Source organism: Schistosoma haematobium, chromosome 3 (assembly GCF_000699445.3).
Source record: "Schistosoma haematobium chromosome 3, whole genome shotgun sequence".
Taxonomy (NCBI): Eukaryota; Metazoa; Platyhelminthes; class Trematoda; order Strigeidida; family Schistosomatidae; genus Schistosoma; species Schistosoma haematobium.
Window position 1 is genome coordinate 46,905,576 of NC_067198.1, and position 27,235 is coordinate 46,932,810.

General features: G+C 37.2%; 1 protein-coding gene across 1 annotated transcript in view; it reads right to left on the bottom strand.

Annotated features, from left to right (window-relative positions):
- The window catches only part of MS3_00005915 (uncharacterized protein), a 55,974-nt gene that overhangs the window by 11,085 nt on the left and 17,654 nt on the right, over window positions 1–27,235 (bottom strand). Inside the window, exons 14-24 of the mRNA XM_051214010.1 lie at window positions 26,291–26,429; window positions 24,432–24,853; window positions 17,041–17,169; window positions 15,139–15,336; window positions 13,148–13,558; window positions 10,890–11,346; window positions 10,316–10,400; window positions 8,749–8,805; window positions 5,519–5,703; window positions 2,283–2,427; window positions 1,634–1,775 (exon numbers count right to left, since the gene is read on the bottom strand). Coding sequence (XP_051070035.1) covers window positions 11,242–11,346; window positions 13,148–13,558; window positions 15,139–15,336; window positions 17,041–17,169; window positions 24,432–24,853; window positions 26,291–26,429 — 1,404 coding nt within the window. The 3' untranslated portion in view covers window positions 1,634–1,775; window positions 2,283–2,427; window positions 5,519–5,703; ... (1 more) ...; window positions 10,316–10,400; window positions 10,890–11,241. The remainder of the gene's footprint in view (window positions 1–1,633; window positions 1,776–2,282; window positions 2,428–5,518; window positions 5,704–8,748; window positions 8,806–10,315; window positions 10,401–10,889; window positions 11,347–13,147; window positions 13,559–15,138; window positions 15,337–17,040; window positions 17,170–24,431; window positions 24,854–26,290; window positions 26,430–27,235) is intronic.

Sequence of the window (27,235 nt, forward strand, 5' to 3'; positions counted from 1 at the left end):
CGTGGCCACGTGCATACAGCTACTGACAGGGAAGTCCTACTCATTGAATCCTAGCGGCTGATCTGTTGTTTACGAAAATGAGAGAACGAAAAGTGAATGTTCGGCGCTCTAATCGGGCTGGTGGACACGGAGAGTCCACTTAGGAGTTAGTTGGGAAAACCCTGATTCCAAACCAATTGTGCACATGGGCTCCAGGATCATGACGGAAAAAATGGAATATGGACTAGTCGTTGGTCACCGACTATCATGGGACTGCATCTCCTGACGTCGCTCTACTAACTTGTGAAGTAGACTTTTAAGTCAAACGCTCCGGGTGTGGCCCTCTAAGAAAACCACCTGCTTTGGTCTGAACACTCAGACAGTATTCCAGCCCTAACACGAATCGAATGATTTATGTGGCGCATATCTATTTGGTGCCTCGTTGTACCAATGTTTACGTGTTTAAATAAATAAACAATATGAAAATAATTAACGTGTATACTTGAATTATTATTGAAACCTGTCTTTTTAAACGCAAAATAATAATGTCGCTGTAAATTACAAACACTAAGAAACATGTGTTATGCATGTTTCAAAATGATCTGTCAAACAAATACCTGAACTAAAGTATTACTACAGTTTTTATTGCTTTCACGAACTTATCTACGTTAGAGAACCACCGGAACATGGAAGCAATAGATCGCTAATTTATTTTGACTTAGGGCTCCTCACCAGTGAGGGTTCGCAACTCCGCAATCAACAATCAAACTGAAGACCTTTAGTCTCACGCATGAACACATAATCTTTAGGCGGTTAAGCCAGTATCCAATATGTATAACTCCAGTCAATCCACAATATTGCGCAACCATCTTCTATTGTCTTTCGTGGGTAAACTTTTCACACGGTTTCATAATATAACTCCGAGGATTTCCTCTCACTCCTGTAGAAACTTCCGGAAGTTCACAAAATATTGACAGATGTTCATTGAGCTAACGTAATGAAGAAAATAACCCACTTTAATAGTGGATCAGTAGTTTAGTGACGATTGAAAAGACTGTAGGAATGCTACAAAACCATGAATTATCATAAATGTTGTCTTGTGTTGATGACAACGATGAATTGTTTAGTATTTTGTGCTTTCTAACAGGCCGATTCCTGTATCCAATGATTGTGAATGAACTGCTATTTTAAGAAAATCAGATATCTACGGGATTTTATCACGATATTTGTGATGTTTTGAAACACAGTAGATTGCCAACAATAAGGAGTATTCTCTGAAGGAGATATGACTGATGTACCCCAGAAACTGCATGACTTAACATTGCGTAATTATTAAAAAGTATCAATCATGTAAATTGCTTAAATATAGGGAAGAATATGAAATAATTTAACTCTTAAAACTTAGTTAAGTTAAGAATTCTGTTAGTTTAAAGCGCCTCCTTCAAATAATATATCAAATCACTAACTATGTAGATCATTTATTCATTGTTCACAACCTCAGAGACATGTGTATTCACACATAAATGTGAACTGAAAAATACAACGGGACGCAACGTCATTGTATTCATACAACGTTGGAATTTATGTGCACATAGTATAAGTAACAAATAAAACTTAATTTATTATACTTTCTCTAACACACACACACACTTACTTTGATTACGCTCTCGATCTGATCGTAATTGATTAAGAAATTTCCCTTCTGTCTGAATAAGGCAAGAAGCTTCACGACTACCGAACGGTACAAACATCGGAGCACCACTACCGATCAGACGATTATCTGTTCCTTTAAGAAACTAAAAAGGGTAAAAGTAATTTATCAAATTATGAATTTGAGCATAGATAAAATTAAACTGAGTCATAAATTCCAAATTAACTAATTAGTAGTAACGGATGTTAAGTATACATCCACCTCAATCATAAATATACTGGAATTTATGACATTATGGATGACTTCGAAGGAGTTATGTTGTCTGAGATGGATGGTTTGTTATTTTACGATGACTGTTGTCAAAGTTTCAAAATGTTCTGTTGTGAGTATTTTGTAGCTAACACTTTTCCTCATCTATGACGTGTTAGTAATTGTGGATCCAGTAATGTGCATTAGATCAGCTCAGAAAACAACAATCTATCAAAATACTGAAATTAATCAAAAACAATCACCATTAGACTACAAAACATGTGAACACAATACACACGTTGTTCACTGTTTCTACAGTTAACTGTTAAAAGCTCTTCAGACAAACAGAAATCAAATGAAAAGCAAACAAGCAAATGCAAACGTAGTGATATTTAGTACTTACCTTAGTCATATTCCATTCCCGTATTAAATTGTTAACAATTCCACCGAGTACCACAATATGCTTTTTAGATAATAATAATAAAAACCCCATCACTAATGGGATTGAACCAATTAGACGAAATTTTGTTCCAGGTGGAATATCCATACTGAAATTGAAACATTAATTAATGACTGATAATTTTTAAAAGAAAAAAAACATAGGATGTTATGAAATGCGACTAAGAACTACTACTGTGGTGTGTGCTAATTATATTGATATAAGTAGTATATGACGCGAGTTAAAGAACGTAATGTCTGGCAGCAGAAGATGGGGGGAAGATCAAGAAAGGAAGAGCGGGAATACAGTGCAACTTGAAAAAAACGCATGAACAATGAAATGTGAGATAATGGATTGATGATTGCAACAGGAACAGTCCGGTATGATATGACGGATTGATATTTTGCAAACTAACGATTTACTAGTGTTTTTCTATTTTACAAAGTAACTCTGTAATTTTGTGCTAAATACATTCGTTTGTCCCCACCCGTGTTCTGTTCACTACACTAATCACAAATACTTAAAGTAGTAGTAGTAGAAACTAAAATTTGTGATGTGACATTATTGTTTACAAAAATACCACTTCTTGAAACCATAGACATAATTTGTCAACATCCTGATATCCTACCTCTACCAGCAATAGAATTCAAACGACTATTACTCTTGTGTACAAAAGATGTTCAGTTCCAATTCAACAATACTATATACCGACAAACCGATGGTGTAGCAATGGGAAGTCCGTTAGGCCCCGTCCTAGCAGACATTTTCATGGCTAACCTCGAAAGAACCCAGCTCAAAGGAGCGATTGATGAGATGATGTATTATTCGAGGTATGTTGATGATACATTCATCTTATGTAATAATCAACAACATGCGACAAATCTGTTAAGGTTTTTCAATGAAGCTCATCCAAATATTCATTTCACTATGGAACATGAAAAAGAAAACATGTTCCATTTTCTCGATATAGCGATAAAACGAAGAAAGGATGGCACAGTTCAACGCTCAGTTTATAAGAAAGACACATGGAATGGTATTTATCTCAATTTCAACAGCTTTTGTCCAATCAATTATAAAAAGGCACTTGTCAAAACACTGTTTCACAGAACAGAAAGAATATGTACTGCCGATACAATAGAAGAGGAAATTATGAATGTTAAAAAGTGTTTAAGAAATAACGGATACCCATTGAAATTCATTGAGAAATATGGAAAACGTGAAGATAAAATACCCAAAAAAACTATAGTAAATAAAAAACTTGTTTTTATTCAACTCAAATTCAAAGGCGATAATGTCACAGGGTCAATCAATATGAGACTAAAAACTGCATTGACAAAAATATATCCTGCAGCTAAAATGATTGTCCTGTCCAAAACGACATATTCTTTGACACAATCAAAGGTCGACAGGTATCCCTTTCATGTTACCACCAACTGTGTATACAAATTTACATGTATCTGCCAAAGCAGTTACATTGGTAGAACAGAAAAGAGAGCCTACGTCCGATTCAAAGAACATATTCCGAAAAGTTTAAGATTAAATGGAATGAAAGCATTTAGCAGCGCTGTCGCAAGACATCTCCTTGACACAGGACACGAAGTCGATATACTGAAGTCTTTCAAGGTGATCAACAAACAATCACATCCAAACCTTTTGAAATTCGCCGAAGCAATAGCAATCAAACGTTTAAAACCAGATCTTTGTATACAAAAAGAAACAGTAATAAATCTTTCTTTGCCCTGTTAACATTACTCCCCCTTTTTATTTATTACGTCATTCCAACTCTTTCTGAATTTTTTAATTACATCATTCATAACTGACCAATTTCAATTCGTATCTCTCTTTATTAACATTAATCTATTTCCAGTTATTTCATTGCATAATCGTCTAATGTGTTTTAATTCCATGATTTCTAATCACTATCTCAATGTTCTAGAGCCTTCCCTCCCAAACTCTATATATTCGTTACAAAAATTTTATGACCTCATTAACTCTAACGAAATCTTTGCCACATCATGTTACATACATTCATCCTTCATCACCCTCTGATGTATAAATATGTCAATATCTGTAATAACGCTGATTCTCAAATATTTTAGGTTGTAAGCAGCTGATGAGAACCTAACGAAATAAAATGAAATCATTTATTATTCTGCACCAATCTTTGTTCTTGCACTCTTTAAAAATAATAATAATAATAATAATAATAATAATACTAATACTAAGTGGTGTACCAAGAGTTCAACAGTGTGATAACAACAAAAGTAAACCAACAACATTAGGGTAGTTCCTTTCTACAACAAAAAACGACTTAAAATAGACCAATCAATCAGTCAATCAACTGATCAAGACGCATTCAAGCGGTCTCCATCGAATGCTTTCTACAATCAACTAACCAAGAACATATTTGAAAGATTTACCATAAAACAAATTAGACTCAGAATACACATATATCATATCACAAATCATCATGATATTTGTCTGTATATTTAAATCAATAACCAAGGGATAGTGATACGTAATTAGCTTAAAGCTACGATTTTGGGTAGGTAAATACTATAATAATATTATAACAGTAAGACACAATTCTAACCTGTAACCTTTGATCTGACAACGTAGAATAATAGATAACAACAACATTAGACATTTTACTGAAAATATGTCATTAAAACTCATGTTATGGTAGTTGGCAAAAAACCAGTTGACTTGAATATCAAAAGACTGAGTTATCCAACAGCTTAGCAAAAAACTCGTTATGAATCGTTTGATAAACAAGAAGACGTTTAACACAAACACACACACACACTATGCATCCAGTTCTTATCATTTCCAACCATGTTTTCCTGTCAAAACAACTAAACACCCGACACTACATTCATTTAGAATGCTGTAGAAGATGCATTTTTTAAAATTTGTTTCCACACTTTTAATAAGCTATTTATTTGATGACAACTCAGACGACACGTTGAATATAACTTTGCGTAGTTGATGGATGGTAGTCTGGTCACCAAGTCTCAGTGGTAATGCCTAGGTACTGTGAAGTTGTGTGACGCTGGTCCGAAATTCACAGGGAGTATTAATTTCCACATGATTATAAGTACGCCTTGTTGAAGAATCCAGACTATCACGAAAAATATACAACCAGTACAGATCGTAAAGATAATACAATATATGTGTGTATATATCAGTTGGGTGCTTACTTCAAATCTGATTTATTCTGCATATCTAAACCCAATATTTGATTACGACCATCAGTGAAAGTAAATCGTAATAAACATGGTCCACGGTGATCAGATGAATTATTTAACATGAGATCTTCGGTAGCCTGTGGTATACTAATATTACGTAATCCAGTAAGCTGAACAATTCGACCATTCGCTTCAAGCTGTTTCAATATAAAAGAATGGAAAATAGAAAAATATTTAGAAAGACGACTTTTAGAAAGATATTTCAGTTGTATTCATTACAGATTGATCTTAGTTAGGGTACTAGTGTAAATCAGGGGGTGATAGATAAATGTTTCTTCCTATCACATGACTCCTTAACGGTGCATACAATCATGATTCCACCAGAAGTCGACCCCAGTGTCCTCAGACCTCCTGACGAACGCTTAAGCATCAGCATCACTAAGTTGGTATCCAGTAGTAAAATTTCGACTTCAAACAATTTGTGATATACAGTGACGATCATTCAATGTTATTAATGACAAACATTTTACTTCTGATATGTCTGAAATAGATGTAAACAATTAAAAATGAAGTGAAAACATGTTTACACGGATGTATGCTCCCTTTCTATCCTGATGTTGATGATAACTCCACCAAAATCTTCTCGCTGTTTTTATTGTGAAACTGCAGTTAAACCAGAAATATTGTGTTCGAAAGAAAACAGATTTTTCGCTTGGGTGTGTTGTATTGGATCCTATGTGAATGGACCATAATGACCAGAAAGCAGGCTCATTTCAGACCTTGTCGTGGCTGAACCGACCACATTTTCACCATTCGTCAGATTTTAGAACACAGGCATACTTATCGGCGTCCGACAATGATGGTCTTTCTTGACTTAAAAGCAGCATTTGACTCGGTAGACCGCGAGATTCTGTGGCAGTGTCTGTCATTGAAAAACGTACCTCAGAAGTACATAAATCTTGTGAAGGCTCTTTACTCGAACACTACCAGTCGATTCAGAGCTTATGGCGAACTGTCATCTGCTTTTGCAACCTCAAGTGATGTCCGTCAAGGCTGTCCACTTTCTCCACTCTTGTTTAACTTCATCATAGACCTACTACTAGAAATAACGTACTCGTCCACTGGATTATCGTAACCAATGGTTGTAGACTGTGTGTGACATGGCTCAGAATCGATCACAATGGCGTCGATGGTGTATACACTCTTTGTCTTCCCTTAAACTGTGAGACTAAAATCGTTTCATATCTTTCTTGCTGTCAACTAATTCTTTCTTCCTGCACTATATCCTTATATTCAATCTTTCCTTTATATATTATCACCTCTGAATTAACTACTTTTATGAATCCGGTGTTCATCTTGTTGTCCTTGTGAGGTATGGCAACTTGGACTGATGCATATATATGCCTGGCGTTACGTTGTAGCTGACTGACTGACAAGAAAGCAGTTGTATGACCTCTTTAGTTCATTTATCGATTAGTTAACCTATACTGTAAGTAAGACCGGTTGGCTTCTACATACGGTTGACGCCTCGATCAACAAACAACAATTACAACCTTAACACTGATCGGCTCTTGAGATCTTTCAAATCAGAAGACGAAAGTAGAAAACAGATCAGTTCTTAATTGTGCTCAATTCAGTCAATATTCGAATTTCACACAATAAATAAACTTCAAATATCTGATCACACAGCAATACAATTAAGGAATTAAAATGTGTACATAACTTAATCATGAGTGATGCAAAACCAGAGTAATAGAAAAACCATTATATAGAGATAAAACAGGAATAATAAGACGTATTGGTGTATGTGCTACAGATGTTGATAGATATAAGTAGCCAGTCAGTCAGTAACAAGGTAGAACTTCGTACGTACATACATCAGTTCGAGTTGCCATACCACATTAGCACAGAGATGCAGTTGTCGATTCAAATCCTGTATAAACAGTAAGCGGAAAGATCATCAATCGAAAGTGAAATACCTAGCAGTAGAATGTTAAGGAAAGAGAACGACAACAGTGAATAATTGCTGTAGAAATAAAGGAACAATGAAGTCCGAGACGACTGACTGATATTTGCAAAAGGAACAGTCGTGTTTGATACAACTGATAGACATTTTGTAATTGAAGTATTTACTGTATGGTACTCAGATGTTCTATAATTTTTGTGTTCAAATACACTCGATTGTCCCCACTTGTGTTCTCATTCACTACAGTATGACAACGATTTATGAATCAAACGAAAGCTTAGAAATAGAATATATAAGACAACGATACAAACGTCTACTAATAATACAGTAAAAATATAAACAATAATCCTTCGTATGATAGTCTTAAAAGTTCAACTTCAACACTATTCATCTCATTATATCACTATTAATATAGTTCACTATCAATTAATAAATGGTACATTCAAACTTTGCTGCAGGTAATTAGATTCGGGCAACTATGTAATAATTACTAGCCATCACCTCTGAGGAGTAGTTCAAACATAAGCGTACATAAACACAAATGTGTCAAATAAGTATTAATTTTCATACAATAGAATGCTCCGTACATTTAAAACAAAAGAAAAGTAAACGAATAAATAAATGTGGTGATTTTTCTATACCTTAGTCTAAATGGTGGAACATCCATGAGCGTTATGCCTTAGTGTTATGTAATTAGAGGTAAGCGGCCAGAGATACTAGAGCCCGGTTTCATGCCAGTTGTCACACGCTAGCAAGGCGTATTTTAAATTTTTAAAGAACTGATGCTTTCTATGTATTTCGAACCCAAATCAATATTGGTTTACAGTTTAGACATATATTGTCAACTTGCGTCATAATGACTGCATCGACGCGATCCGCACAGGATGCCTATATACTAACCAAGACTGATCGAATATTGGTCAAAAATATGAACGGGAAAATATACGCCATTTCAAATTGCACAAGTGAGTGGATATCTAGACACGGCGGCTAAGTGAATAACATGATGGCGTCTGAAGAAAACGGTACTCTGTCCGAGACCCGGAGTGAACATCCAGGTACATCAAACTGACGAGTGAAAAATAGCACGAAACGTACGTCCTGGATTCCACTGTTAGCCATATTCCATCAAGTCTATCTTTAAAAAAAACTTCTACACTTGGTCCTGAAAATACTTCAGTGTTATTAAACAGAAATTATAGAGAGAAACAATCATTTTTTAAGAAAATTCGACTACGAAATAACAACGATCATAAACAACCACAACTTCTCTTACATGACTAGCCTTTTTCAAATCTCCTAGCCATGGTGAACCGTATTCACGAATATCCGACTTTAGGTTTGACCAAGAATTTAAAGCATCATTACATAAAAAAGAAAGAAACAAAAAGCAATAAAAAATAAGGAAACAGTGAGTAGTATGCATCGATAAAAAAAACCACTTGCATTTTTACACACAATCATTAACAAAAAAAGGACGACCCAAAATCAAACAATTACGTCAGAAGCTCACCAGATCGGAGGCGTACATTTCATCTTGTGGAAATTAATACTCCCTGTGAATTTCGGACCAGCGTCACACAACTTCACAGTACCTAGGCATTACCACTGAGACTTGGTGACCAGACTACCATCCATCAACTACGCAAAGTTATATTCAACGTGTCGTCTGAGTTGTCATCAAATAAATAGCTTATTAAAAGTGTGGAAACAAATTTTAAAAAATGCATCTTCTACAGCATTCTAAATGAATGTAGTGTCGGGTGTTTAGTTGTTTTGACAGGAAAACATGGTTGGAAATGATAAGAACTGGATGCATAGTGTGTGTGTGTGTTTGTGTTAAACGTCTTCTTGTTTATCAAACGATTCATAACGAGTTTTTTGCTAAGCTGTTGGATAACTCAGTCTTTTGATATTCAAGTCAACTGGTTTTTTGCCAACTACCATAACATGAGTTTTAATGACATATTTTCAGTAAAATGTCTAATGTTGTTGTTATCTATTATTCTACGTTGTCAGACCAAAGGTTACAGGTTAGAATTGTGTCTTACTGTTATAATATTATTATAGTATTTACCTACCCAAAATCGTAGCTTTAAGCTAATTACGTATCACTATCCCTTGGTTATTGATTTAAATATACAGACAAATATCATGATGATTTGTGATATGATATATGTGTATTCTGAGTCTAATTTGTTTTATGGTAAATCTTTCAAATATGTTCTTGGTTAGTTGATTGTAGAAAGCATTCGATGGAGATCGCTTGAATTCGTCTTGATCAGTTGATTGACTGATTGATTGGTCTATTTTAAGTCGTTTTTTGTTGTAGAAAGGAACTACCCTAATGTTGTTGGTTTACTTTTGTTGTTATCACACTGTTGAACTCTTGGCACACCATTTAATATTATTATTTTTTTTTAAATTTTGGTTTCTACTACTACTACTTTAAGTATTTGTGAGTAGTAGTTCTTAATCTCATTTAATATTATCCCATGTTTTTTTTCTTAAGAAAATTTATCATTCATTAATTAATGTTTCAATTTCAGTATGGATATTCCACCTGGAACAAAATTTCGTCTAATTGGTTCAATTCCATTAGTGATGGGGTTTTTATTATTATCTAAAAAGCATATTGTGGTACTCGGTGGAATTGTTAACAATTTAATACGGGAATGGAATATGACTAAGGTAAGTACTAAATATCACTATGTTTGCATTTGCTTGATCGGTGACCTATGCTCCATGCCGGCGGGGGGGGTAACTAGCATAATTAAGTATATATTGGTGAACTATTGATTAAAATGTATTTTCTGTTAAATAATGTTGTTTTTAAAACTTACATTCAACAAAAGAGTAATCAACTCATCATAAGTTTCATGCTCTGTTTTCTTTAAATATTCTGTCAACGTCTTTTGTGACAAACTCCTGTAGACAAGGAATAAAACAAAAAAATTTCTATGATTCATGATAGATTGTAGATGAACATATACTAATCAGTGACTGGATCAGTTTGACCCATGTTATAATATAGTATGATAATAATCATTGCGTTACGATGATAAAACGTAATCGTCTTATTGTAACAATCTAACTGAACATAGTCTCATGGGTAAAGGTTTGAATTGGATCTATGACATTTGACAAAGGATTGATGTTAATGTGAGGATTACGCAGGAACTAAATTAATCAACTGTTTGTCTGAAACGTACTTGCAATTAAAGATTAACTAGCTGAGATCTGGGAGATAAATTTAACCAATTACCGGAGACATTGGATAATATGGCTTAGGACTTGTTTATAATTGCTTATAACCTTTAATTCTTTATATATCTATCTATTTAGTATTCACCAACAAATTGTTATATAAAAATATCAGAATAATTTCATAACCTAATAGTTATGAAAATAACTTACCAACCAGCATTGGTTACCTCGGTTAAACTACACTGAAACAAACATAGAAAACATAATGGAAAATATTTCAGTATTATAAGTGGGGGGAGGGAGGATGAAAGTGAAAAGAGTAGATCCATATAGTAAACAAATTATTTATTTCTTCAATAAGAATTAACAGTTTACACATACAAAGAAAAATCTTTATACGACTTTTATACATAGAAAAACATAAAATAGGGATACAAAAACATTTCTATCAATTTGTATAGACAAGAAAGAAACAATTTTTGTTCAGCAGACTTTGTTTCATGGATAGATTAGAGATTAGACAGAGAGGCATATACAACATATGTAAGTCATATTCATATGACTAATGTATAATATAACCCAATGGATCTTGTTCATTGTCAATTAAATATTGAATTGATTCAGAAATGTGATGAAGAAGATTTTGAAGCTGGGGTCCAGAGAACAACTAGATATATAAAGAAAGACGGAGAGAAAGAATAAACCATAATAGATTAAAAGTATCTTGAATAAAAAGATCATAACTGAAATAATATGCCCTAATACAAAAAAAATATATCCTATTACACAATGAGTAGAAGTAAGTATTTTATCTGAGGTTTTTTTATAAGGCCATATTCCTGTCTTCGTGAAAGATCTTGAATTAAGTATTTATTTATTTATTTGAACACATAAATATTGGTACAAGAAGGGACCAAATATATATGCACCACACAAATTTCATTTGATATATGTGAGTGCTGTGATACTTCCCGGGTGCCCAAACCGAAGCAGATGGTTTACTTAGGGAGCCACACCCCGAGCCTTCGACCTAAAGGTCTGATCCACAAGGCAGTGGAGCATCGTGAGGAGATGCAGTCCCATGGTAGCCGGTGACCAAAAACTGGTTCATACACCATTTGTTCCCTCAGGATACTGGAGCCCATGTGCACCATTGATTTGGTTTGGGATCCGGTTAAAGCGCCGGACATTCGCTTTTCGTCCTCTCATTTTCGTCAACGACACCCCCGCCACGAGAAGGCAGTGAGTAGGACTTCCCTGGCAGAGGCTGTGTACGCGTGGCCATGTGAGAGCATTTCGAGAATGAGGGCATGCCCACCCCACTCTCGGCCATACCAGGGCATTTGGGGGGCTGAATTAAGTAACATTTTTTTTAACTATTCATGCATGAATCTCATTCATTTGATTTCGTACTGTATCTTCGAGATTTAGAGTACCACACTGTAATTTATATCACTGATATGGTAAGTTAATAAAAAGAAATCAAATAAGAGGGTCACTTGATGACCATCTGAAATAACCTGAAGGACAAGTGTATTACATTGGCTAAGAAATGAACTAATTTCTTAAGCCAGATTTACTTACTCGCCTACTCTTGTGTTCTCGCCCAAGTAGTCAGTTGGAGGTAGGGATTGGCGCGTAGCATATCATGTATCAGTATTAGATTTCGGACACCACCCGACAAAACAATTACCTTATTAATTTTCTATAGTTTTACTGATATGATGATGTGGTAACTTCGACCAAAACATATTTGTATCATGTAGTTTATTGTTAACAAATGATAGACAGATTTATATACTCCACTAGTTATTGAAGAAAAAAATATTCAAAAATCTATGAAGCTCAAATAAATGAATCCATCCAGTGAGTAGCATTATCAATTTGACCACTTCCCCTCAGTTATTTCACCGATGTTTAATAAAAATGAAAGTAGTTTCAAACAAAAAGATATTGATGTCCAGTAAATTGATTCTTTTTTTAAAAAAAAGAATTAGTTCGCATCACGAATTCATAGCGGCAGGAAGACTATTTGTTAGTGTTTTTATAGAAAGGTTGTTTTCTATGGGATAGGGTTGTTGACCCCATGCCTAATCCTCCTCCTTCACCCCGGGTTTGGGACCGGCAGTAATCCTATAACTTACAGCAGCGGTAAACTCTAACTTGGAATCCTGGACGTAAAAGGAAAAGAGGGAGATCAGGGAACATATTACGTCGGGAATTGGAAGCAGTCATCAATCAATGAATAGAGACTGGAAAATGCTGGAAAGGATTGTCCAGGATAGAGTTCGATGGATAATCCTGGTGAACGACTTATGCTCCTCCACAAGGAGTAACAAGCATAAGTAATTAAAGAAGACAATTGAAATTCTAGTTTGCCGTTCATCATTTATAACGAATCACAACCTTAAAAAAGGAACAAAAAACGCTTGAATATTTTACTCCACTTCAAAAGAAATCCTACCTACCTTGAATAAACCATATTCATTATCTACAATTAAATTAGATAATTCAATACACTTTTGATGTAATCCAGCAGTTTGATATAAACGAACAATAAGAAACACTGTCTCTGTAATACATGTCTCTCGTAGTACATTCATTTGTAATTGACGTGAAGCAGGATTTTCATCAAGTTCATCAAATAAATCATTTTTATTCATAGTTAATGTTTCACAATTGTTTTCATGTATTTCTCCTCCTTTATCATCTTCGAATTTACGATCAATTAATTTATCATGATGAATTTCTGTTGTCAATGTTAATCGATCATTTGGATCCATATTCAATTGCTGTTGTTGTTGTTGTCGCTGTTCTATATCAACCAACCAACCGGGATGAGGATATGTTAATAAGGCCAAAAGTTTTTCAGCTGCTGTCTATATCATTTGTGTTTAGTGTTTTAAAATATGAAACAAATAAATAAAATTTTATTTAAAACTAAAAAGAATATAGAAATAATTTAGTTGAAGGGGTTTTGTAAAGATCAGTTTGATTTGTAGGTTATATTTATTCACCATAGATTGATCAAAGCTGAGGTACTATTTAGAAACTAGGAAGAACCGGATAGCTGTTTCGTTTCATTACGGAACTCCTTAGAGATGTGTATCCGCTCCAGGTTTTCTGCACCAACGCCTAACAATTAATTGGAACCATTCGGTTGATATTTTGAAGCTTACCGTTAATATCGGAAGTTGGTGAAATAAGGCTACTTTTTAAGCAGCATCTCCCAGGGATGAAAACAGCTTAATACTGTTTTACATTAGAGTGAAGCTAAAAGTATAATTTTGCCCTAGAACATTTTTCACTATATTACTACTCTTTAACCAACCTATGTGATATAAGATTTTTTGAAACACTTTCCTCAACTAATATATCTCGATTAGGTCGTCACAAAAATAGGCAATGACTCACAGTCGCAAAAACGGATAACCGAAAATTCACAACTAATAATTATCAAATTCAATGGTTAAGATCATAAGTCACTTGAAGCTAGACCGCCATGGAAAACTTGGAAGCACTGAACGACCGTTTCGTCCTATTGTGGGACTCCTCAGCAGTGCGCAGGTTTTCCATGGTGATCTGGCTTCAAATGACTCATGATCTCAACCATTGAAATTACTATGATATCCACTACTAACTCATGTTTACTTATTTAACTGTATAAATTTCTGTTAGAGTCCATGCTTACATAACGGGACGTTTTTCAAATCTTATCTTTATCTAAACTCATTTCATTATTGAGAAGGAAGTTATTGAATGTAATAACTGTTATTATTAACCAAAGCAATATTATAATGTTAAATGAACTGATGACTACATTCAATGCACTATTTTAGTGGCACGAGATCTGACTCCATGTTGATCGTTTGTTGCTTGTTATCGAAATATACATGTCGCCAATCCTTGTATTATATAATCATCGACTTAACTCGCGTTAGTGAATCACGGAATAATTCAAACAGGAGAATGAATTTTCGAATACATATATCTCGTACAATTGTTGATCGGAAAGCGAAGCAAAACATAATGATATGCAATGGAGAAGGCGAGTGAGCCAACAAAAAACAAGTTACAGACAATTGATGGATAGGGTAAATAATTAGCATACATACGACCATATAAAAAACAGTCAGGGTTAATAAAAGAATAAGTGACAAAGTAAAAATATGGATTGAGAAGAATAGATAGATTGGTTTGTCCAAAGGTTAGAATAACCTATGTAGGCTTGACATAGTAACCAGCCCCCTACACTATTTTAGCTTGATTTTCACTCATTCATTTATATTCATGTTTCATACAATAAATAATATAGAAATGTGAAGAAATAAACATTTTTTATAAGTAACTTAATCATACTTTAGATGAATCTACCCAATTACCCATGGACAGACAAAATCATAACGATACTTTACAAACATAAATACAAATAAAAACAGACAATCAATTCACAACCAACCTCTGTATCTAATCGTGTATCATGTCGCCAACGTTCAAGACGAGCTAAATACTCTTTTTTTGATTCTTCAATGGCAAGACGTTGTGCTAAGCCACGAGGACCATATGTTGTATGCATAAAATTATTGTTATTTGTTAACGAAGACGGTTGTACAGGTCGATTAGTATGTACTTGTTGATACCAGTCAGCAAATGCATCCTTAATTAGTAAACAAAGTAGTAAAAAGGTGAATAACAAATGAACAAATAAATTGTATTCGGAAATCATGTAGTTATTATTTATTATTTGAACACATAAACATTGATACAAGAAGATACCTTAAATGTATATGCGCCACATTGGACATGTCCACGCCACCGAAGTCAATGTCTCAATATAGTGACATTAATTGGATTATTGTCGTTCTGCCCGAATACATGATGCCAAACCTCTGCATTACTAAAATGATGTTACCACTGGACGCCAGCAACCAACCGGAAACAACGATAATCAAACACAATGAGTCGTCCAAAATTCTTAACTCGGAGGGGCCAGGTCTCACAAGTGCAGAGCAAAACTGTTTTCATCTACGTATTACAGATCTGACCATCTACATCCAGACTAATATCACGAAGGTGCCAAAGACGGCTCGGACGCTAATTGCCAACTGACCAAGTGCACATTACATGACTTGGATATCATCATACAGTATGACAATATCTTCCGCATACTCAAGGTTGAAAAATCTTTCTCCAAACAACAGATTCACACCACCATTACCTACCTCCGTCAGAGCTGTTTCCAGAACGCCATCGATAGTAAAGTTGGGGAGGTATGGCGAGATTAGAAAACGCCGACTAATCTCACTGTCTGAATGGAACGATTGAGAGAGGTGGTAGTATTCCCTCACTCTGTCGGAGGTGTCTATATGTAGGACTTTTAAGATATTGACAAACTTCTCAAGTACACCCTTCTTCAACAGACAATCCCAAGGAACATTCTAGTTGAACAAATCGAAGGCGGCTCTGATGTCAAGAAACACTACGACTGTTGGCCTAAAATAAGTATGACAGTGTTCTAACAATTAGCGGGGGGCGGAGATATGAACAACACATCCTTGGTCAGAACGACATTCAACCTGTCCCTCGAGACTCAATCTTTCGCGGGTATTGAACAATTTGCAGAGTAAGACGGAAGCCAATAACTCGGATGCAATTGGTAGCAGATAATTATTGCACAGGTGATGTGAATCGTTTTAAAGATATAGACAACTATCGACTCATTTCATGATGTTGGTACACTCTCTGATTGTCAGACGTTTGTAGACAACTCGATCAGTTCCTTAACCAGAAGGTCACAACCATCTTTAAAAACAGGCCAAAAGTAAACCACCTGGCCCTGGTGACTTATGGCGCTTCAAGAGTTGACGTTCCTTGCGGTCTTCCACCTCGTTAGGTGGATCATTCAGCTTAGATGGTCTGGATATGTGTTAGGATTATCATCCCAGAAATTTCAATACAAAAAAACAGCATTTACCGGATGCTGAAAGGTTATCAGTTTATGACACGACACCATAGAAGAAAACTATATAGGACTGTCATCTGTCTGTCACTCATGACTAATCTGATTACGGTCCTAGAGATTGTGAAACTCAGTGGTTTGAGACGATATCAGACATGGCTCAGAATAAAAACCAATAGTGATTCTGATGTAGTTTCCTTTAAAATTCTTTACAGAAATGAAAGGAATTCTCTTAACTTAAAGAGTTCTCTCTCGGTTGTATTGTTATTTGAACTGTACATCCAACTACTTTTGTTTACCCCCCCCCTCTTTGTCACATTTATTAAAATGTACGTATATTAAATGAATTAAAAGAAGATAAGTGGAGCGTAAAAATGTAAATAATATTTCCATAAAACTAACCCGACTTTCTAAATATAAAGTAAGACATTCATGTTCACGTATTGTATTCACAAGCCAATCAGGTGAACCCAATTTCTCACAAATTATTTTAGCATGTTCTAATGTACCAACTGGTAATTTTGATAGAACCTTAAGATAAGTACAGACAAAGAAACAAAATTAATGAGTATATCCTCTCTGTTTTAACTCTAGATAACAACAAAAATGTACTCTCTATATCGATACAATATGGTAAATGATTTTCAAGAGATATATATGAGATATAAATAAATAAAGCCAATACTACAATAATATACTCCAAAAGTAATGTATCATTTGATTGTTGCAATGTTTGTTTGAATCTTTCCTTTGGTGTTCGAAACTCAGAGTGAATATCAACTCTGGTATACAGATATATCAAGCTGATGAGCACCAGGTAGGACGAAACGTGCGTCCCATATATTCCACTGCTAGCCACCATCCATAAAAGTAATGAACCTTGCCAACGCCATAAATGACGCAAGTTGGCAAAAGCTAGTCGAGCCTTCTGTATCCGTGCTGAGATTTCGTCACACACCAAACCACAAGGGCTGATGAGACTTCCAAGATAAGTGAAGCGATCGACACGCTCAATTACTTCACTCTCTATCACTAGTTCGGGTATCGATGTAACCCAATCCTGAAGCAACATTTTGCATTTCGAGGGGAAGAATCGCATCCCGAGTTCAACAGGGTCTATTGTGAGATAGTAACTTACTGAAGACAATCAGTCAGTCAGTAACAACGTAGAACTTCGTACGTACGGACATCAGTTCGAGTTGCCACACCACATTAGCACAGAGATGCAGTTGTCGATTCAAATCCCGTAGTGGTAGAGGTAATAAGAGTATAAGCAGTAATCGGGAAGATTAGGGTTTGAAGATGTTATTCAATGAGTATAATCCAGTGAAATAAATTTGGAAAGAGGAAAAGAGGGACATGAAGAATTCAGAAGATTAGAATTTGGGAGAACACAGAGAGTGGATGCACCTGCGCCATTGCAAACGATTTTGAGCCATGTCATTCAGGGTCTCTAACCATCGGTTGCTATCATCTCGCGGTCCCCAACCAGGTAGTCTACACCTACCAACATGACTCAGACCACTTGTCAGTGACTTCATGGACTTGTGCCATGTTTTGGTTTGGCTGCCCCTAGCTTTCTTCCAACCTACTCCTATACCACTGAACATAGCACGTCGAGGCAGTCAGTCGTTGGGCATACGTAACACGTGTCCAAGCCATCTCAACTGATGTAGTTTCACTGCGTCATCAATTGATTTGCCATCCTTACCTAGTACCCGTTTCCTAACAACTGTGTTACTTACTCGATGGTCCCATGATATACGAGCAATGTTTCGAAGACACCTATGATCAAATACTAGTAACCTACGAATATCCTCTACTCTTACCGGCCATGTTTCACTGCCATAAAGTAGGAAGGAACCAACTGCTGCGCAGTAAACACGTCCTTTGGTTGATAGACGGATATCTCGCCTACGCCATAAATGACGCAAGTTGGCAAAAGCTAGTCGAGCCTTCTGTATCCGTGCTGAGATTTCGTCACACACCAAACCACAAGGGCTGATGAGACTTCCAAGATAAGTGAAGCGATCGACACGCTCAATTACTTCACTCTCTATCACTAGTTCGGGTATCGATGTAACCCAATCCTGAAGCAACATTTTGCATTTCGAGGGGAAGAATCGCATCCCGAGTTCAACAGGGTCTATTGTGAGATAGTAACTTACTGAAGACAATCAGTCAGTCAGTAACAACGTAGAACTTCGTACGTACGGACATCAGTTCGAGTTGCCACACCACATTAGCACAGAGATGCAGTTGTCGATTCAAATCCCGTAGTGGTAGAGGTAATAAGAGTATAAGCAGTAATCGGGAAGATTAGGGTTTGAAGATGTTATTCAATGAGTATAATCCAGTGAAATAAATTTGGAAAGAGGAAAAGAGGGACATGAAGAATTCAGAAGATTAGAATTTGGGAGAACACAGAGAGTGGATGCACCTGCGCCATTGCAAACGATTTTGAGCCATGTCATTCAGGGTCTCTAACCATCGGTTGCTATCATCTCGCGGTCCCCAACCAGGTAGTCTACACCTACCAACATGACTCAGACCACTTGTCAGTGACTTCATGGACTTGTGCCATGTTTTGGTTTGGCTGCCCCTAGCTTTCTTCCAACCTACTCCTATACCACTGAACATAGCACGTCGAGGCAGTCAGTCGTTGGGCATACGTAACACGTGTCCAAGCCATCTCAACTGATGTAGTTTCACTGCGTCATCAATTGATTTGCCATCCTTACCTAGTACCCGTTTCCTAACAACTGTGTTACTTACTCGATGGTCCCATGATATACGAGCAATGTTTCGAAGACACCTATGATCAAATACTAGTAACCTACGAATATCCTCTACTCTTACCGGCCATGTTTCACTGCCATAAAGTAGGAAGGAACCAACTGCTGCGCAGTAAACACGTCCTTTGGTTGATAGACGGATATCTCGCCTACGCCATAAATGACGCAAGTTGGCAAAAGCTAGTCGAGCCTTCTGTATCCGTGCTGAGATTTCGTCACACACCAAACTACAAGGGCTGATGAGACTTCCAAGATAAGTGAAGCGATCGACACGCTCAATTACTTCACTCTCTATCACTAGTTCGGGTATCGATGTAACCCAATCCTGAAGCAACATTTTGCATTTCGAGGGGAAGAATCGCATCCCGAGTTCAACAGGGTCTATTGTGAGATAGTAACTTACTGAAGACAATCAGTCAGTCAGTAACAACGTAGAACTTCGTACGTACGGACATCAGTTCGAGTTGCCACACCACATTAGCACAGAGATGCAGTTGTCGATTCAAATCCCGTAGTGGTAGAGGTAATAAGAGTATAAGCAGTAATCGGGAAGATTAGGGTTTGAAGATGTTATTCAATGAGTATAATCCAGTGAAATAAATTTGGAAAGAGGAAAAGAGGGACATGAAGAATTCAGAAGATTAGAATTTGGGAGAATACAAAGAGTGGATGCACCTGCGCCATTGCAAACGATTTTGAGCCATGTCATTCAGGGTCTCTAACCATCGGTTGCTATCATCTCGCGGTCCCCAACCAGGTAGTCTACACCTACCAACATGACTCAGACCACTTGTCAGTGACTTCATGGACTTGTGCCATGTTTTGGTTTGGCTGCCCCTAGCTTTCTTCCAACCTACTCCTATACCACTGAACATAGCACGTCGAGGCAGTCGGTCGTTGGGCATACGTAACACGTGTCCAAGCCATCTCAACTGATGTAGTTTCACTGCGTCATCAATTGATTTGCCATCCTTACCTAGTACCCGTTTCCTAACAACTGTGTTACTTACTCGATGGTCCCATGATATACGAGCAATGTTTCGAAGACACCTATGATCAAATACTAGTAACCTACGAATATCCTCTACTCTTACCGGCCATGTTTCACTGCCATAAAGTAGGAAGGAACCAACTGCTGCGCAGTAAACACGTCCTTTGGTTGATAGACGGATATCTCGCCTACGCCATAAATGACGCAAGTTGGCAAAAGCTAGTCGAGCCTTCTGTATCCGTGCTGAGATTTCGTCACACACCAAACTACAAGGGCTGATGAGACTTCCAAGATAAGTGAAGCGATCGACACGCTCAATTACTTCACTCTCTATCACTAGTTCGGGTATCGATGTAACCCAATCCTGAAGCAACATTTTGCATTTCGAGGGGAAGAATCGCATCCCGAGTTCAACAGGGTCTATTGTGAGATAGTAACTTACTGAAGACAATCAGTCAGTCAGTAACAACGTAGAACTTCGTACGTACGGACATCAGTTCGAGTTGCCACACCACATTAGCACAGAGATGCAGTTGTCGATTCAAATCCCGTAGTGGTAGAGGTAATAAGAGTATAAGCAGTAATCGGGAAGATTAGGGTTTGAAGATGTTATTCAATGAGTATAATCCAGTGAAATAAATTTGGAAAGAGGAAAAGAGGGACATGAAGAATTCAGAAGATTAGAATTTGGGAGAATACAAAGAGTGGATGCACCTGCGCCATTGCAAACGATTTTGAGCCATGTCATTCAGGGTCTCTAACCATCGGTTGCTATCATCTCGCGGTCCCCAACCAGGTAGTCTACACCTACCAACATGACTCAGACCACTTGTCAGTGACTTCATGGACTTGTGCCATGTTTTGGTTTGGCTGCCCCTAGCTTTCTTCCAACCTACTCCTATACCACTGAACATAGCACGTCGAGGCAGTCGGTCGTTGGGCATACGTAACACGTGTCCAAGCCATCTCAACTGATGTAGTTTCACTGCGTCATCAATTGATTTGCCATCCTTACCTAGTACCCGTTTCCTAACAACTGTGTTACTTACTCGATGGTCCCATGATATACGAGCAATGTTTCGAAGACACCTATGATCAAATACTAGTAACCTACGAATATCCTCTACTCTTACCGGCCATGTTTCACTGCCATAAAGTAGGAAGGAACCAACTGCTGCGCAGTAAACACGTCCTTTGGTTGATAGACGGATATCTCGCCTACGCCATAAATGACGCAAGTTGGCAAAAGCTAGTCGAGCCTTCTGTATCCGTGCTGAGATTTCGTCACACACCAAACTACAAGGGCTGATGAGACTTCCAAGATAAGTGAAGCGATCGACACGCTCAATTACTTCACTCTCTATCACTAGTTCGGGTATCGATGTAACCCAATCCTGAAGCAACATTTTGCATTTCGAGGGAGAGAATCGCATCCCGAACATGCTTGCATTGTTGCTTGGAGTGGTCAGAAGACTCTGCATTTTGTCAGCGTCTTCACCAAAGAAAACTATGTCATCTGCATATTCTAAGTCAAGAAGTGAACCTCCCGGTAGAAGTTCAACCCCTGGAAATTTAGATGAGGAGAGTGTTATCTCTAAAAGTACGTCGACCACAAAGTTGAACAAGAATGGGGAGAGTGGACAGTCCTGACGAACACCACTTGAGGTAATCAATTCTGATGACAGTTCGCTATAAGCTCTCACTCTACCTGTTGTGTTCGAGTAGAGAGCCTTTATAAGGTTAATGTACTTCTTTGGTACTCCTTTCAGTGACAAACACTGCCATAGAACCTCACGATCAACAGAGTCGAATGCCGCCTTAAGGTCGAGAAATACTACCATTGTGGGGCGTCTGAATGTGTGTCTGTGTTCTAGAACCTGACGTAGTGTGAATATCTGATCTATACAACCACGTCCAGGTCGAAAACCGGCCTGGTTTTCTCTAATCTGCTCTTCACGAGCTTTGATTAGGCGTCGAAGTATTATTGAAGCTAATATTTTAGACACTATATTAATCAAACTGATTCCTCTGTGATTATCACAAGAGGACTTTTGTCCTTTCTTATAGACTGGCACAATCAGTGATTGAGACCAGTCAGATGGGATTACGTCCAGTTCCCAAATTCTACCTAAGACCTCAGTTAATCTCACTGCTAATACTGGACCACCATCCTTAAAAATCTCAGGAGTAAACCTGTCAGGGCCTGCTGCTCTCCCTCGTTTCAGATTTCCTATGGCTTTTTCAACTTTGTAAAGGGACGGAGGACCTACATTAACTTGCCATTCAGGTTGACTAGAGATCGTGGGAAACCGAAATGTGGCTGAAGGCCAGTTGAACTGATCCTTAAAGTGTTCTGCCCATCGATCCAATTTCCTGGATTGAGAATGAATAATATGTCCATCTTTCTCTGAGATTGTTTCGCTAACGGTCGGGTTCCTAATTCCGGTTTCCTTAACGAGTCTGAACAATTGTCTGCTATTACCTATTGCCGCTGCCTTTTCCATCTCTCTTGCTTTCGCTACCCACCACTGTTCACGATCATTGCGTAGACTTCTTGTCAGCTTGCGCTTAAGCTGACTCCGCTCTTCATTATGTTCAGAGCCAGGTGAAATGAGTTTCCGAGCATCTATCAGTGCGATAGATGCTGCTGAGATCCAGTGTTGCTCCCTAACCTTACGGGTTACCGTACTAGCAGATATCACTGCTGTTTCTACAGCTTTTCGGATATACTTCCATGCTGCCTTGGGGTGGGCATCACATACATGGCTGCCTAACTGTTTTCCTAGTTGTTCCTGAAATATACTCTTAGCTTGACTATCATTAAGTAGGACCCTAAGAGGTTCCCTTGCAGCGTCTTTCCTACGTCCAGTAAGACGCAGACAGATGCGCGCTCGTACTAGAGCATGATCTGAATCTAAGCATGTGCTCCAGAATGAGTGACAGTCTTCTATCGAGCCCCTCCATCGGTGGCTGATAGCAATGTGATCCATTTGGGTCCAACGTTGGGACGAATTCGGGGGTCGCCATGTTAAAAGATGTTTTTCCTTATGCTTAAAGTTAGTGTTTGCAAGGAACAGGCGGTTATCTGAGCATAGCTGCAACAGACGGTCGCCATTATCTGTTCTTTGAGCCACGACACCATAAGATCCACCTAGGTGTCTTTCCCTATCGCTTAGTTTACCTACTTGAGCATTAAAGTCACCAGCTACTATTACTACATCAGAGCGCCTAGCTTTTCGGATAAGGTCCGAAAGCTTTCTGTAAAACTCATCTTTTACATCATCTGAGCTGCAGTCAGTGGGAGAATAGGCAGAGACGACGAAGAGGCAACGACGAGTGTCCCTATCTTTCCGGATTATTACTGTTCCGTTCAGTCGGACAGCGCACAAACGACTGTCTACTGGGATCCACTCTAAGAGAGCTAGTTCTGCCCTAGGACTCAATGCTATACCTACGCCGGCGAGGCCACGGGAAGCAGAATCAGGGCTTCCAGATACACGAAGCGTAAATCGAGTCGGTTCTTTATTTTGGCATGGTGAGGTCAAATGAATGATGCTACTTGGATCCTGTATGCGTGTTTCGGAGACGCAGCACACATCGATGGCGCGAGATTCTAAAGTTTTAGCTAAGGAAGCCTGCTGTCCTATTTGGCAACTGAAGACAATAGTGAATGGTGGCTCAATTTTGTGAATTAGTTGAAGTTAGACATTCACACCGTTAGATACCGGTTCATTGGTCTAGAGATTAAGCGTTCGCGCGCGAGACCAATAGGTTCTGGATTCGAATCTCGCAGGATGGAATCGTAGATGAGCACTGCTGAGGAGTTCCACAATAGGATGAAACGACCGTCCAGTGCTTCCAAGGTTTTCCATAATAGTCTATCCTCAATTGACTCATGATCTCAAATATAAAATTACTAAAATCTGCACAAAGCCCCTTTTGATAACATTCTTTTAAACAAACTATTCAATTACCCTTTTATTTAAACAAAAATTATAACCACATACCTGTTGTGCTGCTTTAAATGAATGCATTGCAATAAAAACTCTTAATAAACTATTAGCTAAGCATAAAGCTTCACCACGTTGATCTGGATTATAAAATAACCAATCCATTGCAATAATACGTTGTTTATCTATATCAGTTAATTTACCAATTTCATGTTTATTATTACTGTTATTATTAGTAGTAGTAGTATGTAATAATTTGGTGAAATATTCCATTTCATTGAATGATGGTTTTATATAATTATTTTGTTTGGATAATATTGAATTATGATCCATTGTATTAGAAGAATATTGATTGATTGATGATAAATCAATTCGTTGTTTGGATAATCTTACTATGGATCTTGTTAATTTAGATAAATTAAAACCATAATCAACAGCTAATGATAAACAATGTTCACGTTCAGTTGGATGATTGATTTCTATAAATGAAATGTGAATGGAAAAAGTAGGGAATTGATTCTATCAGATGAAAATTGTTAAAGACTTAAAATGAATGATGAAATTATCTAAATGAACGACATCGATAAGGTTTAGAATCTTGATCAGTTGAAATGATTGGGATATATATGTATTTTATTCACTATCGTCTATCTTGACAGTTAATATTGGGTAAAGTAGAACTTGGTTAAAAGAAAGTCAAGGTTAGTCAAACCAAGATGTGACATTAAATCATGAGGACAGCAACAGTCGGTTTGAACTATTTTCGCAACTATAGACTGTCTGTTTAATAATAATAAATGTTTTTGAACATGACACAAGTCCATGAAGTCACTGACAAGTGGACTGAGCCATGTTGGTAGATGTAGACTACCTGGTTGGGATCAGCGAGACGATAGCAACCGATGGTTAGAGACACTGAATGATATGGCTCAAAATCGTTTACAATGGCGCAAGTGCATCCACTCATTGTGTTCTCCTGAATTCTAATCTTTTGTATTCTTTATGTCCCTTTTCTTTTTCTCTTTCCAAATTTATTTCACTGGATTATACTCATTGAATAACATCTTCAAACCCTAATCTTCCCGATTACTGCTTATACTCTTATTACCTCTACCACTACGGGATTTGAATCGACAACTGCATCTCTGTGCTAATGTGGTGTGGCAACTCGAACTGATGTCCGTACGTACGAAGTTCTACGTTGTTACTGACTGACTGACTGAAATATTTTTGAAAGACATGTTTTAAAATCAGAGAGATGAATTTCTCAACAACCCAGTAATTTACAGTATCAAAGATCATTGAAGTTTATGAAGTCTAAAATGAAACAGTGACTTATAGATGATATCAAACCGTTCAGTTTTACAAATTGAACTATTGAATTTCAACCTAGTGGTCTAAAATATAATCGTTCTAAATTTAATTCAATGCAGGAGACTGTTGATGAGAGTGCGACGAAAGATCATAGGAAGGATTTGTATTTATACAATACTGCAATTGATCATCTCTATTGAATTATGTACATCAAGATAGGATTGCCTTAATCTTTTTGGTGGAGTTTTGTTCTCTGAGCTGGATGGTTTGGTCGTGGAGCTTTCATCGTTCTTCTGAACGACATCATCAGCACAAACTTCAGATTTTGTCATTGAATCATAAGTTTTCAATAAATTTCGATTCTAACAAGGAATTAAGTCCAGGAAATACATTTTCGTCTATTCAAGACTTGTCACCTAAATGTATTTGTATCCTAGAATTAATTATTGCATTGAGATACAAATCCATTGCTTATCATTTTAAACATCATGCTATCATCATCTAACCACAAGGCTATTTTGAGTCTGAACACCCAAACATATTTGAACATATCAACAATGAGATACTAGGTAAAATTATTCTAATATGTTTTAGTTGAATACCTGTTAAAAACCATGAATACCATTGAATTTGTACTGATTCAGTGGGTAATACAGAAACATAATAGGCAACTAAATCTGTTTCTTTATTCACAATTAAAAAGCATAAATAAGCTTTAATAATTTCTGAATATGGTTCATCCTATAATTTTTTTAAAAAAAATAGAGAAAACAGAGATAAAAATGGAATAGTGAACAAGTAATCAAATGAATTGTATTGTGTAAAGTGTAATTAACAAAACAAAGAATATATACTTGAGTTTATGTACCAAATAATTTAAGAACTTAGTAGTAATTCTAATATGAATAGTTTCAAGCTATACAAATGATACCATCCGACTTCACATATCAAAGTTACGGGAGTGAATAAGTGGAACAACTCTAACTACTAAGAACCCCCTCAAAATGCCCTGGTAGGTTTGTAAATGCCTTGGTACGGCCGAGAGTGGGGAGAATCAGCTCTCACTCTCTCCAAATACTCTCACATGGTCGCGTACATACAACCACTGCAACGGAAGTCCTACTCACTGAATTTTCGCGGCCGACCTGTTGTTTACGAAATTGAGAGGACGAAAAGCAAATGTTCGGCGCTTTAACCGAGCTGGTGGACACGGAGAGCCCACCTAGGGGAGTTAGTTGGAAAACCCTGATCCCAAACCAATCGTGCACATGGGCCCCAATATCTTGAAGGAACAAATAGAGTATGAACTAACTGTTGGTCACGGGATACCATGGAACTGCGTCTCCTGATGTTGCTTCACTGCCTTGTGGGTCAGACCATTAGGTCAAACGCTCCGGGTGTGGCCCCCTAAGAAAACCACCCGCTTCGGTTTGGACGTCCTGGCAATATCCCAGTCCTCACACAAGTCGAATGATTTACGTGGCGCGTGTATATTCGGTGCCTCATCGTATCAGTTTTTAGGTGTTTAAATAAAATAAATAAACTAA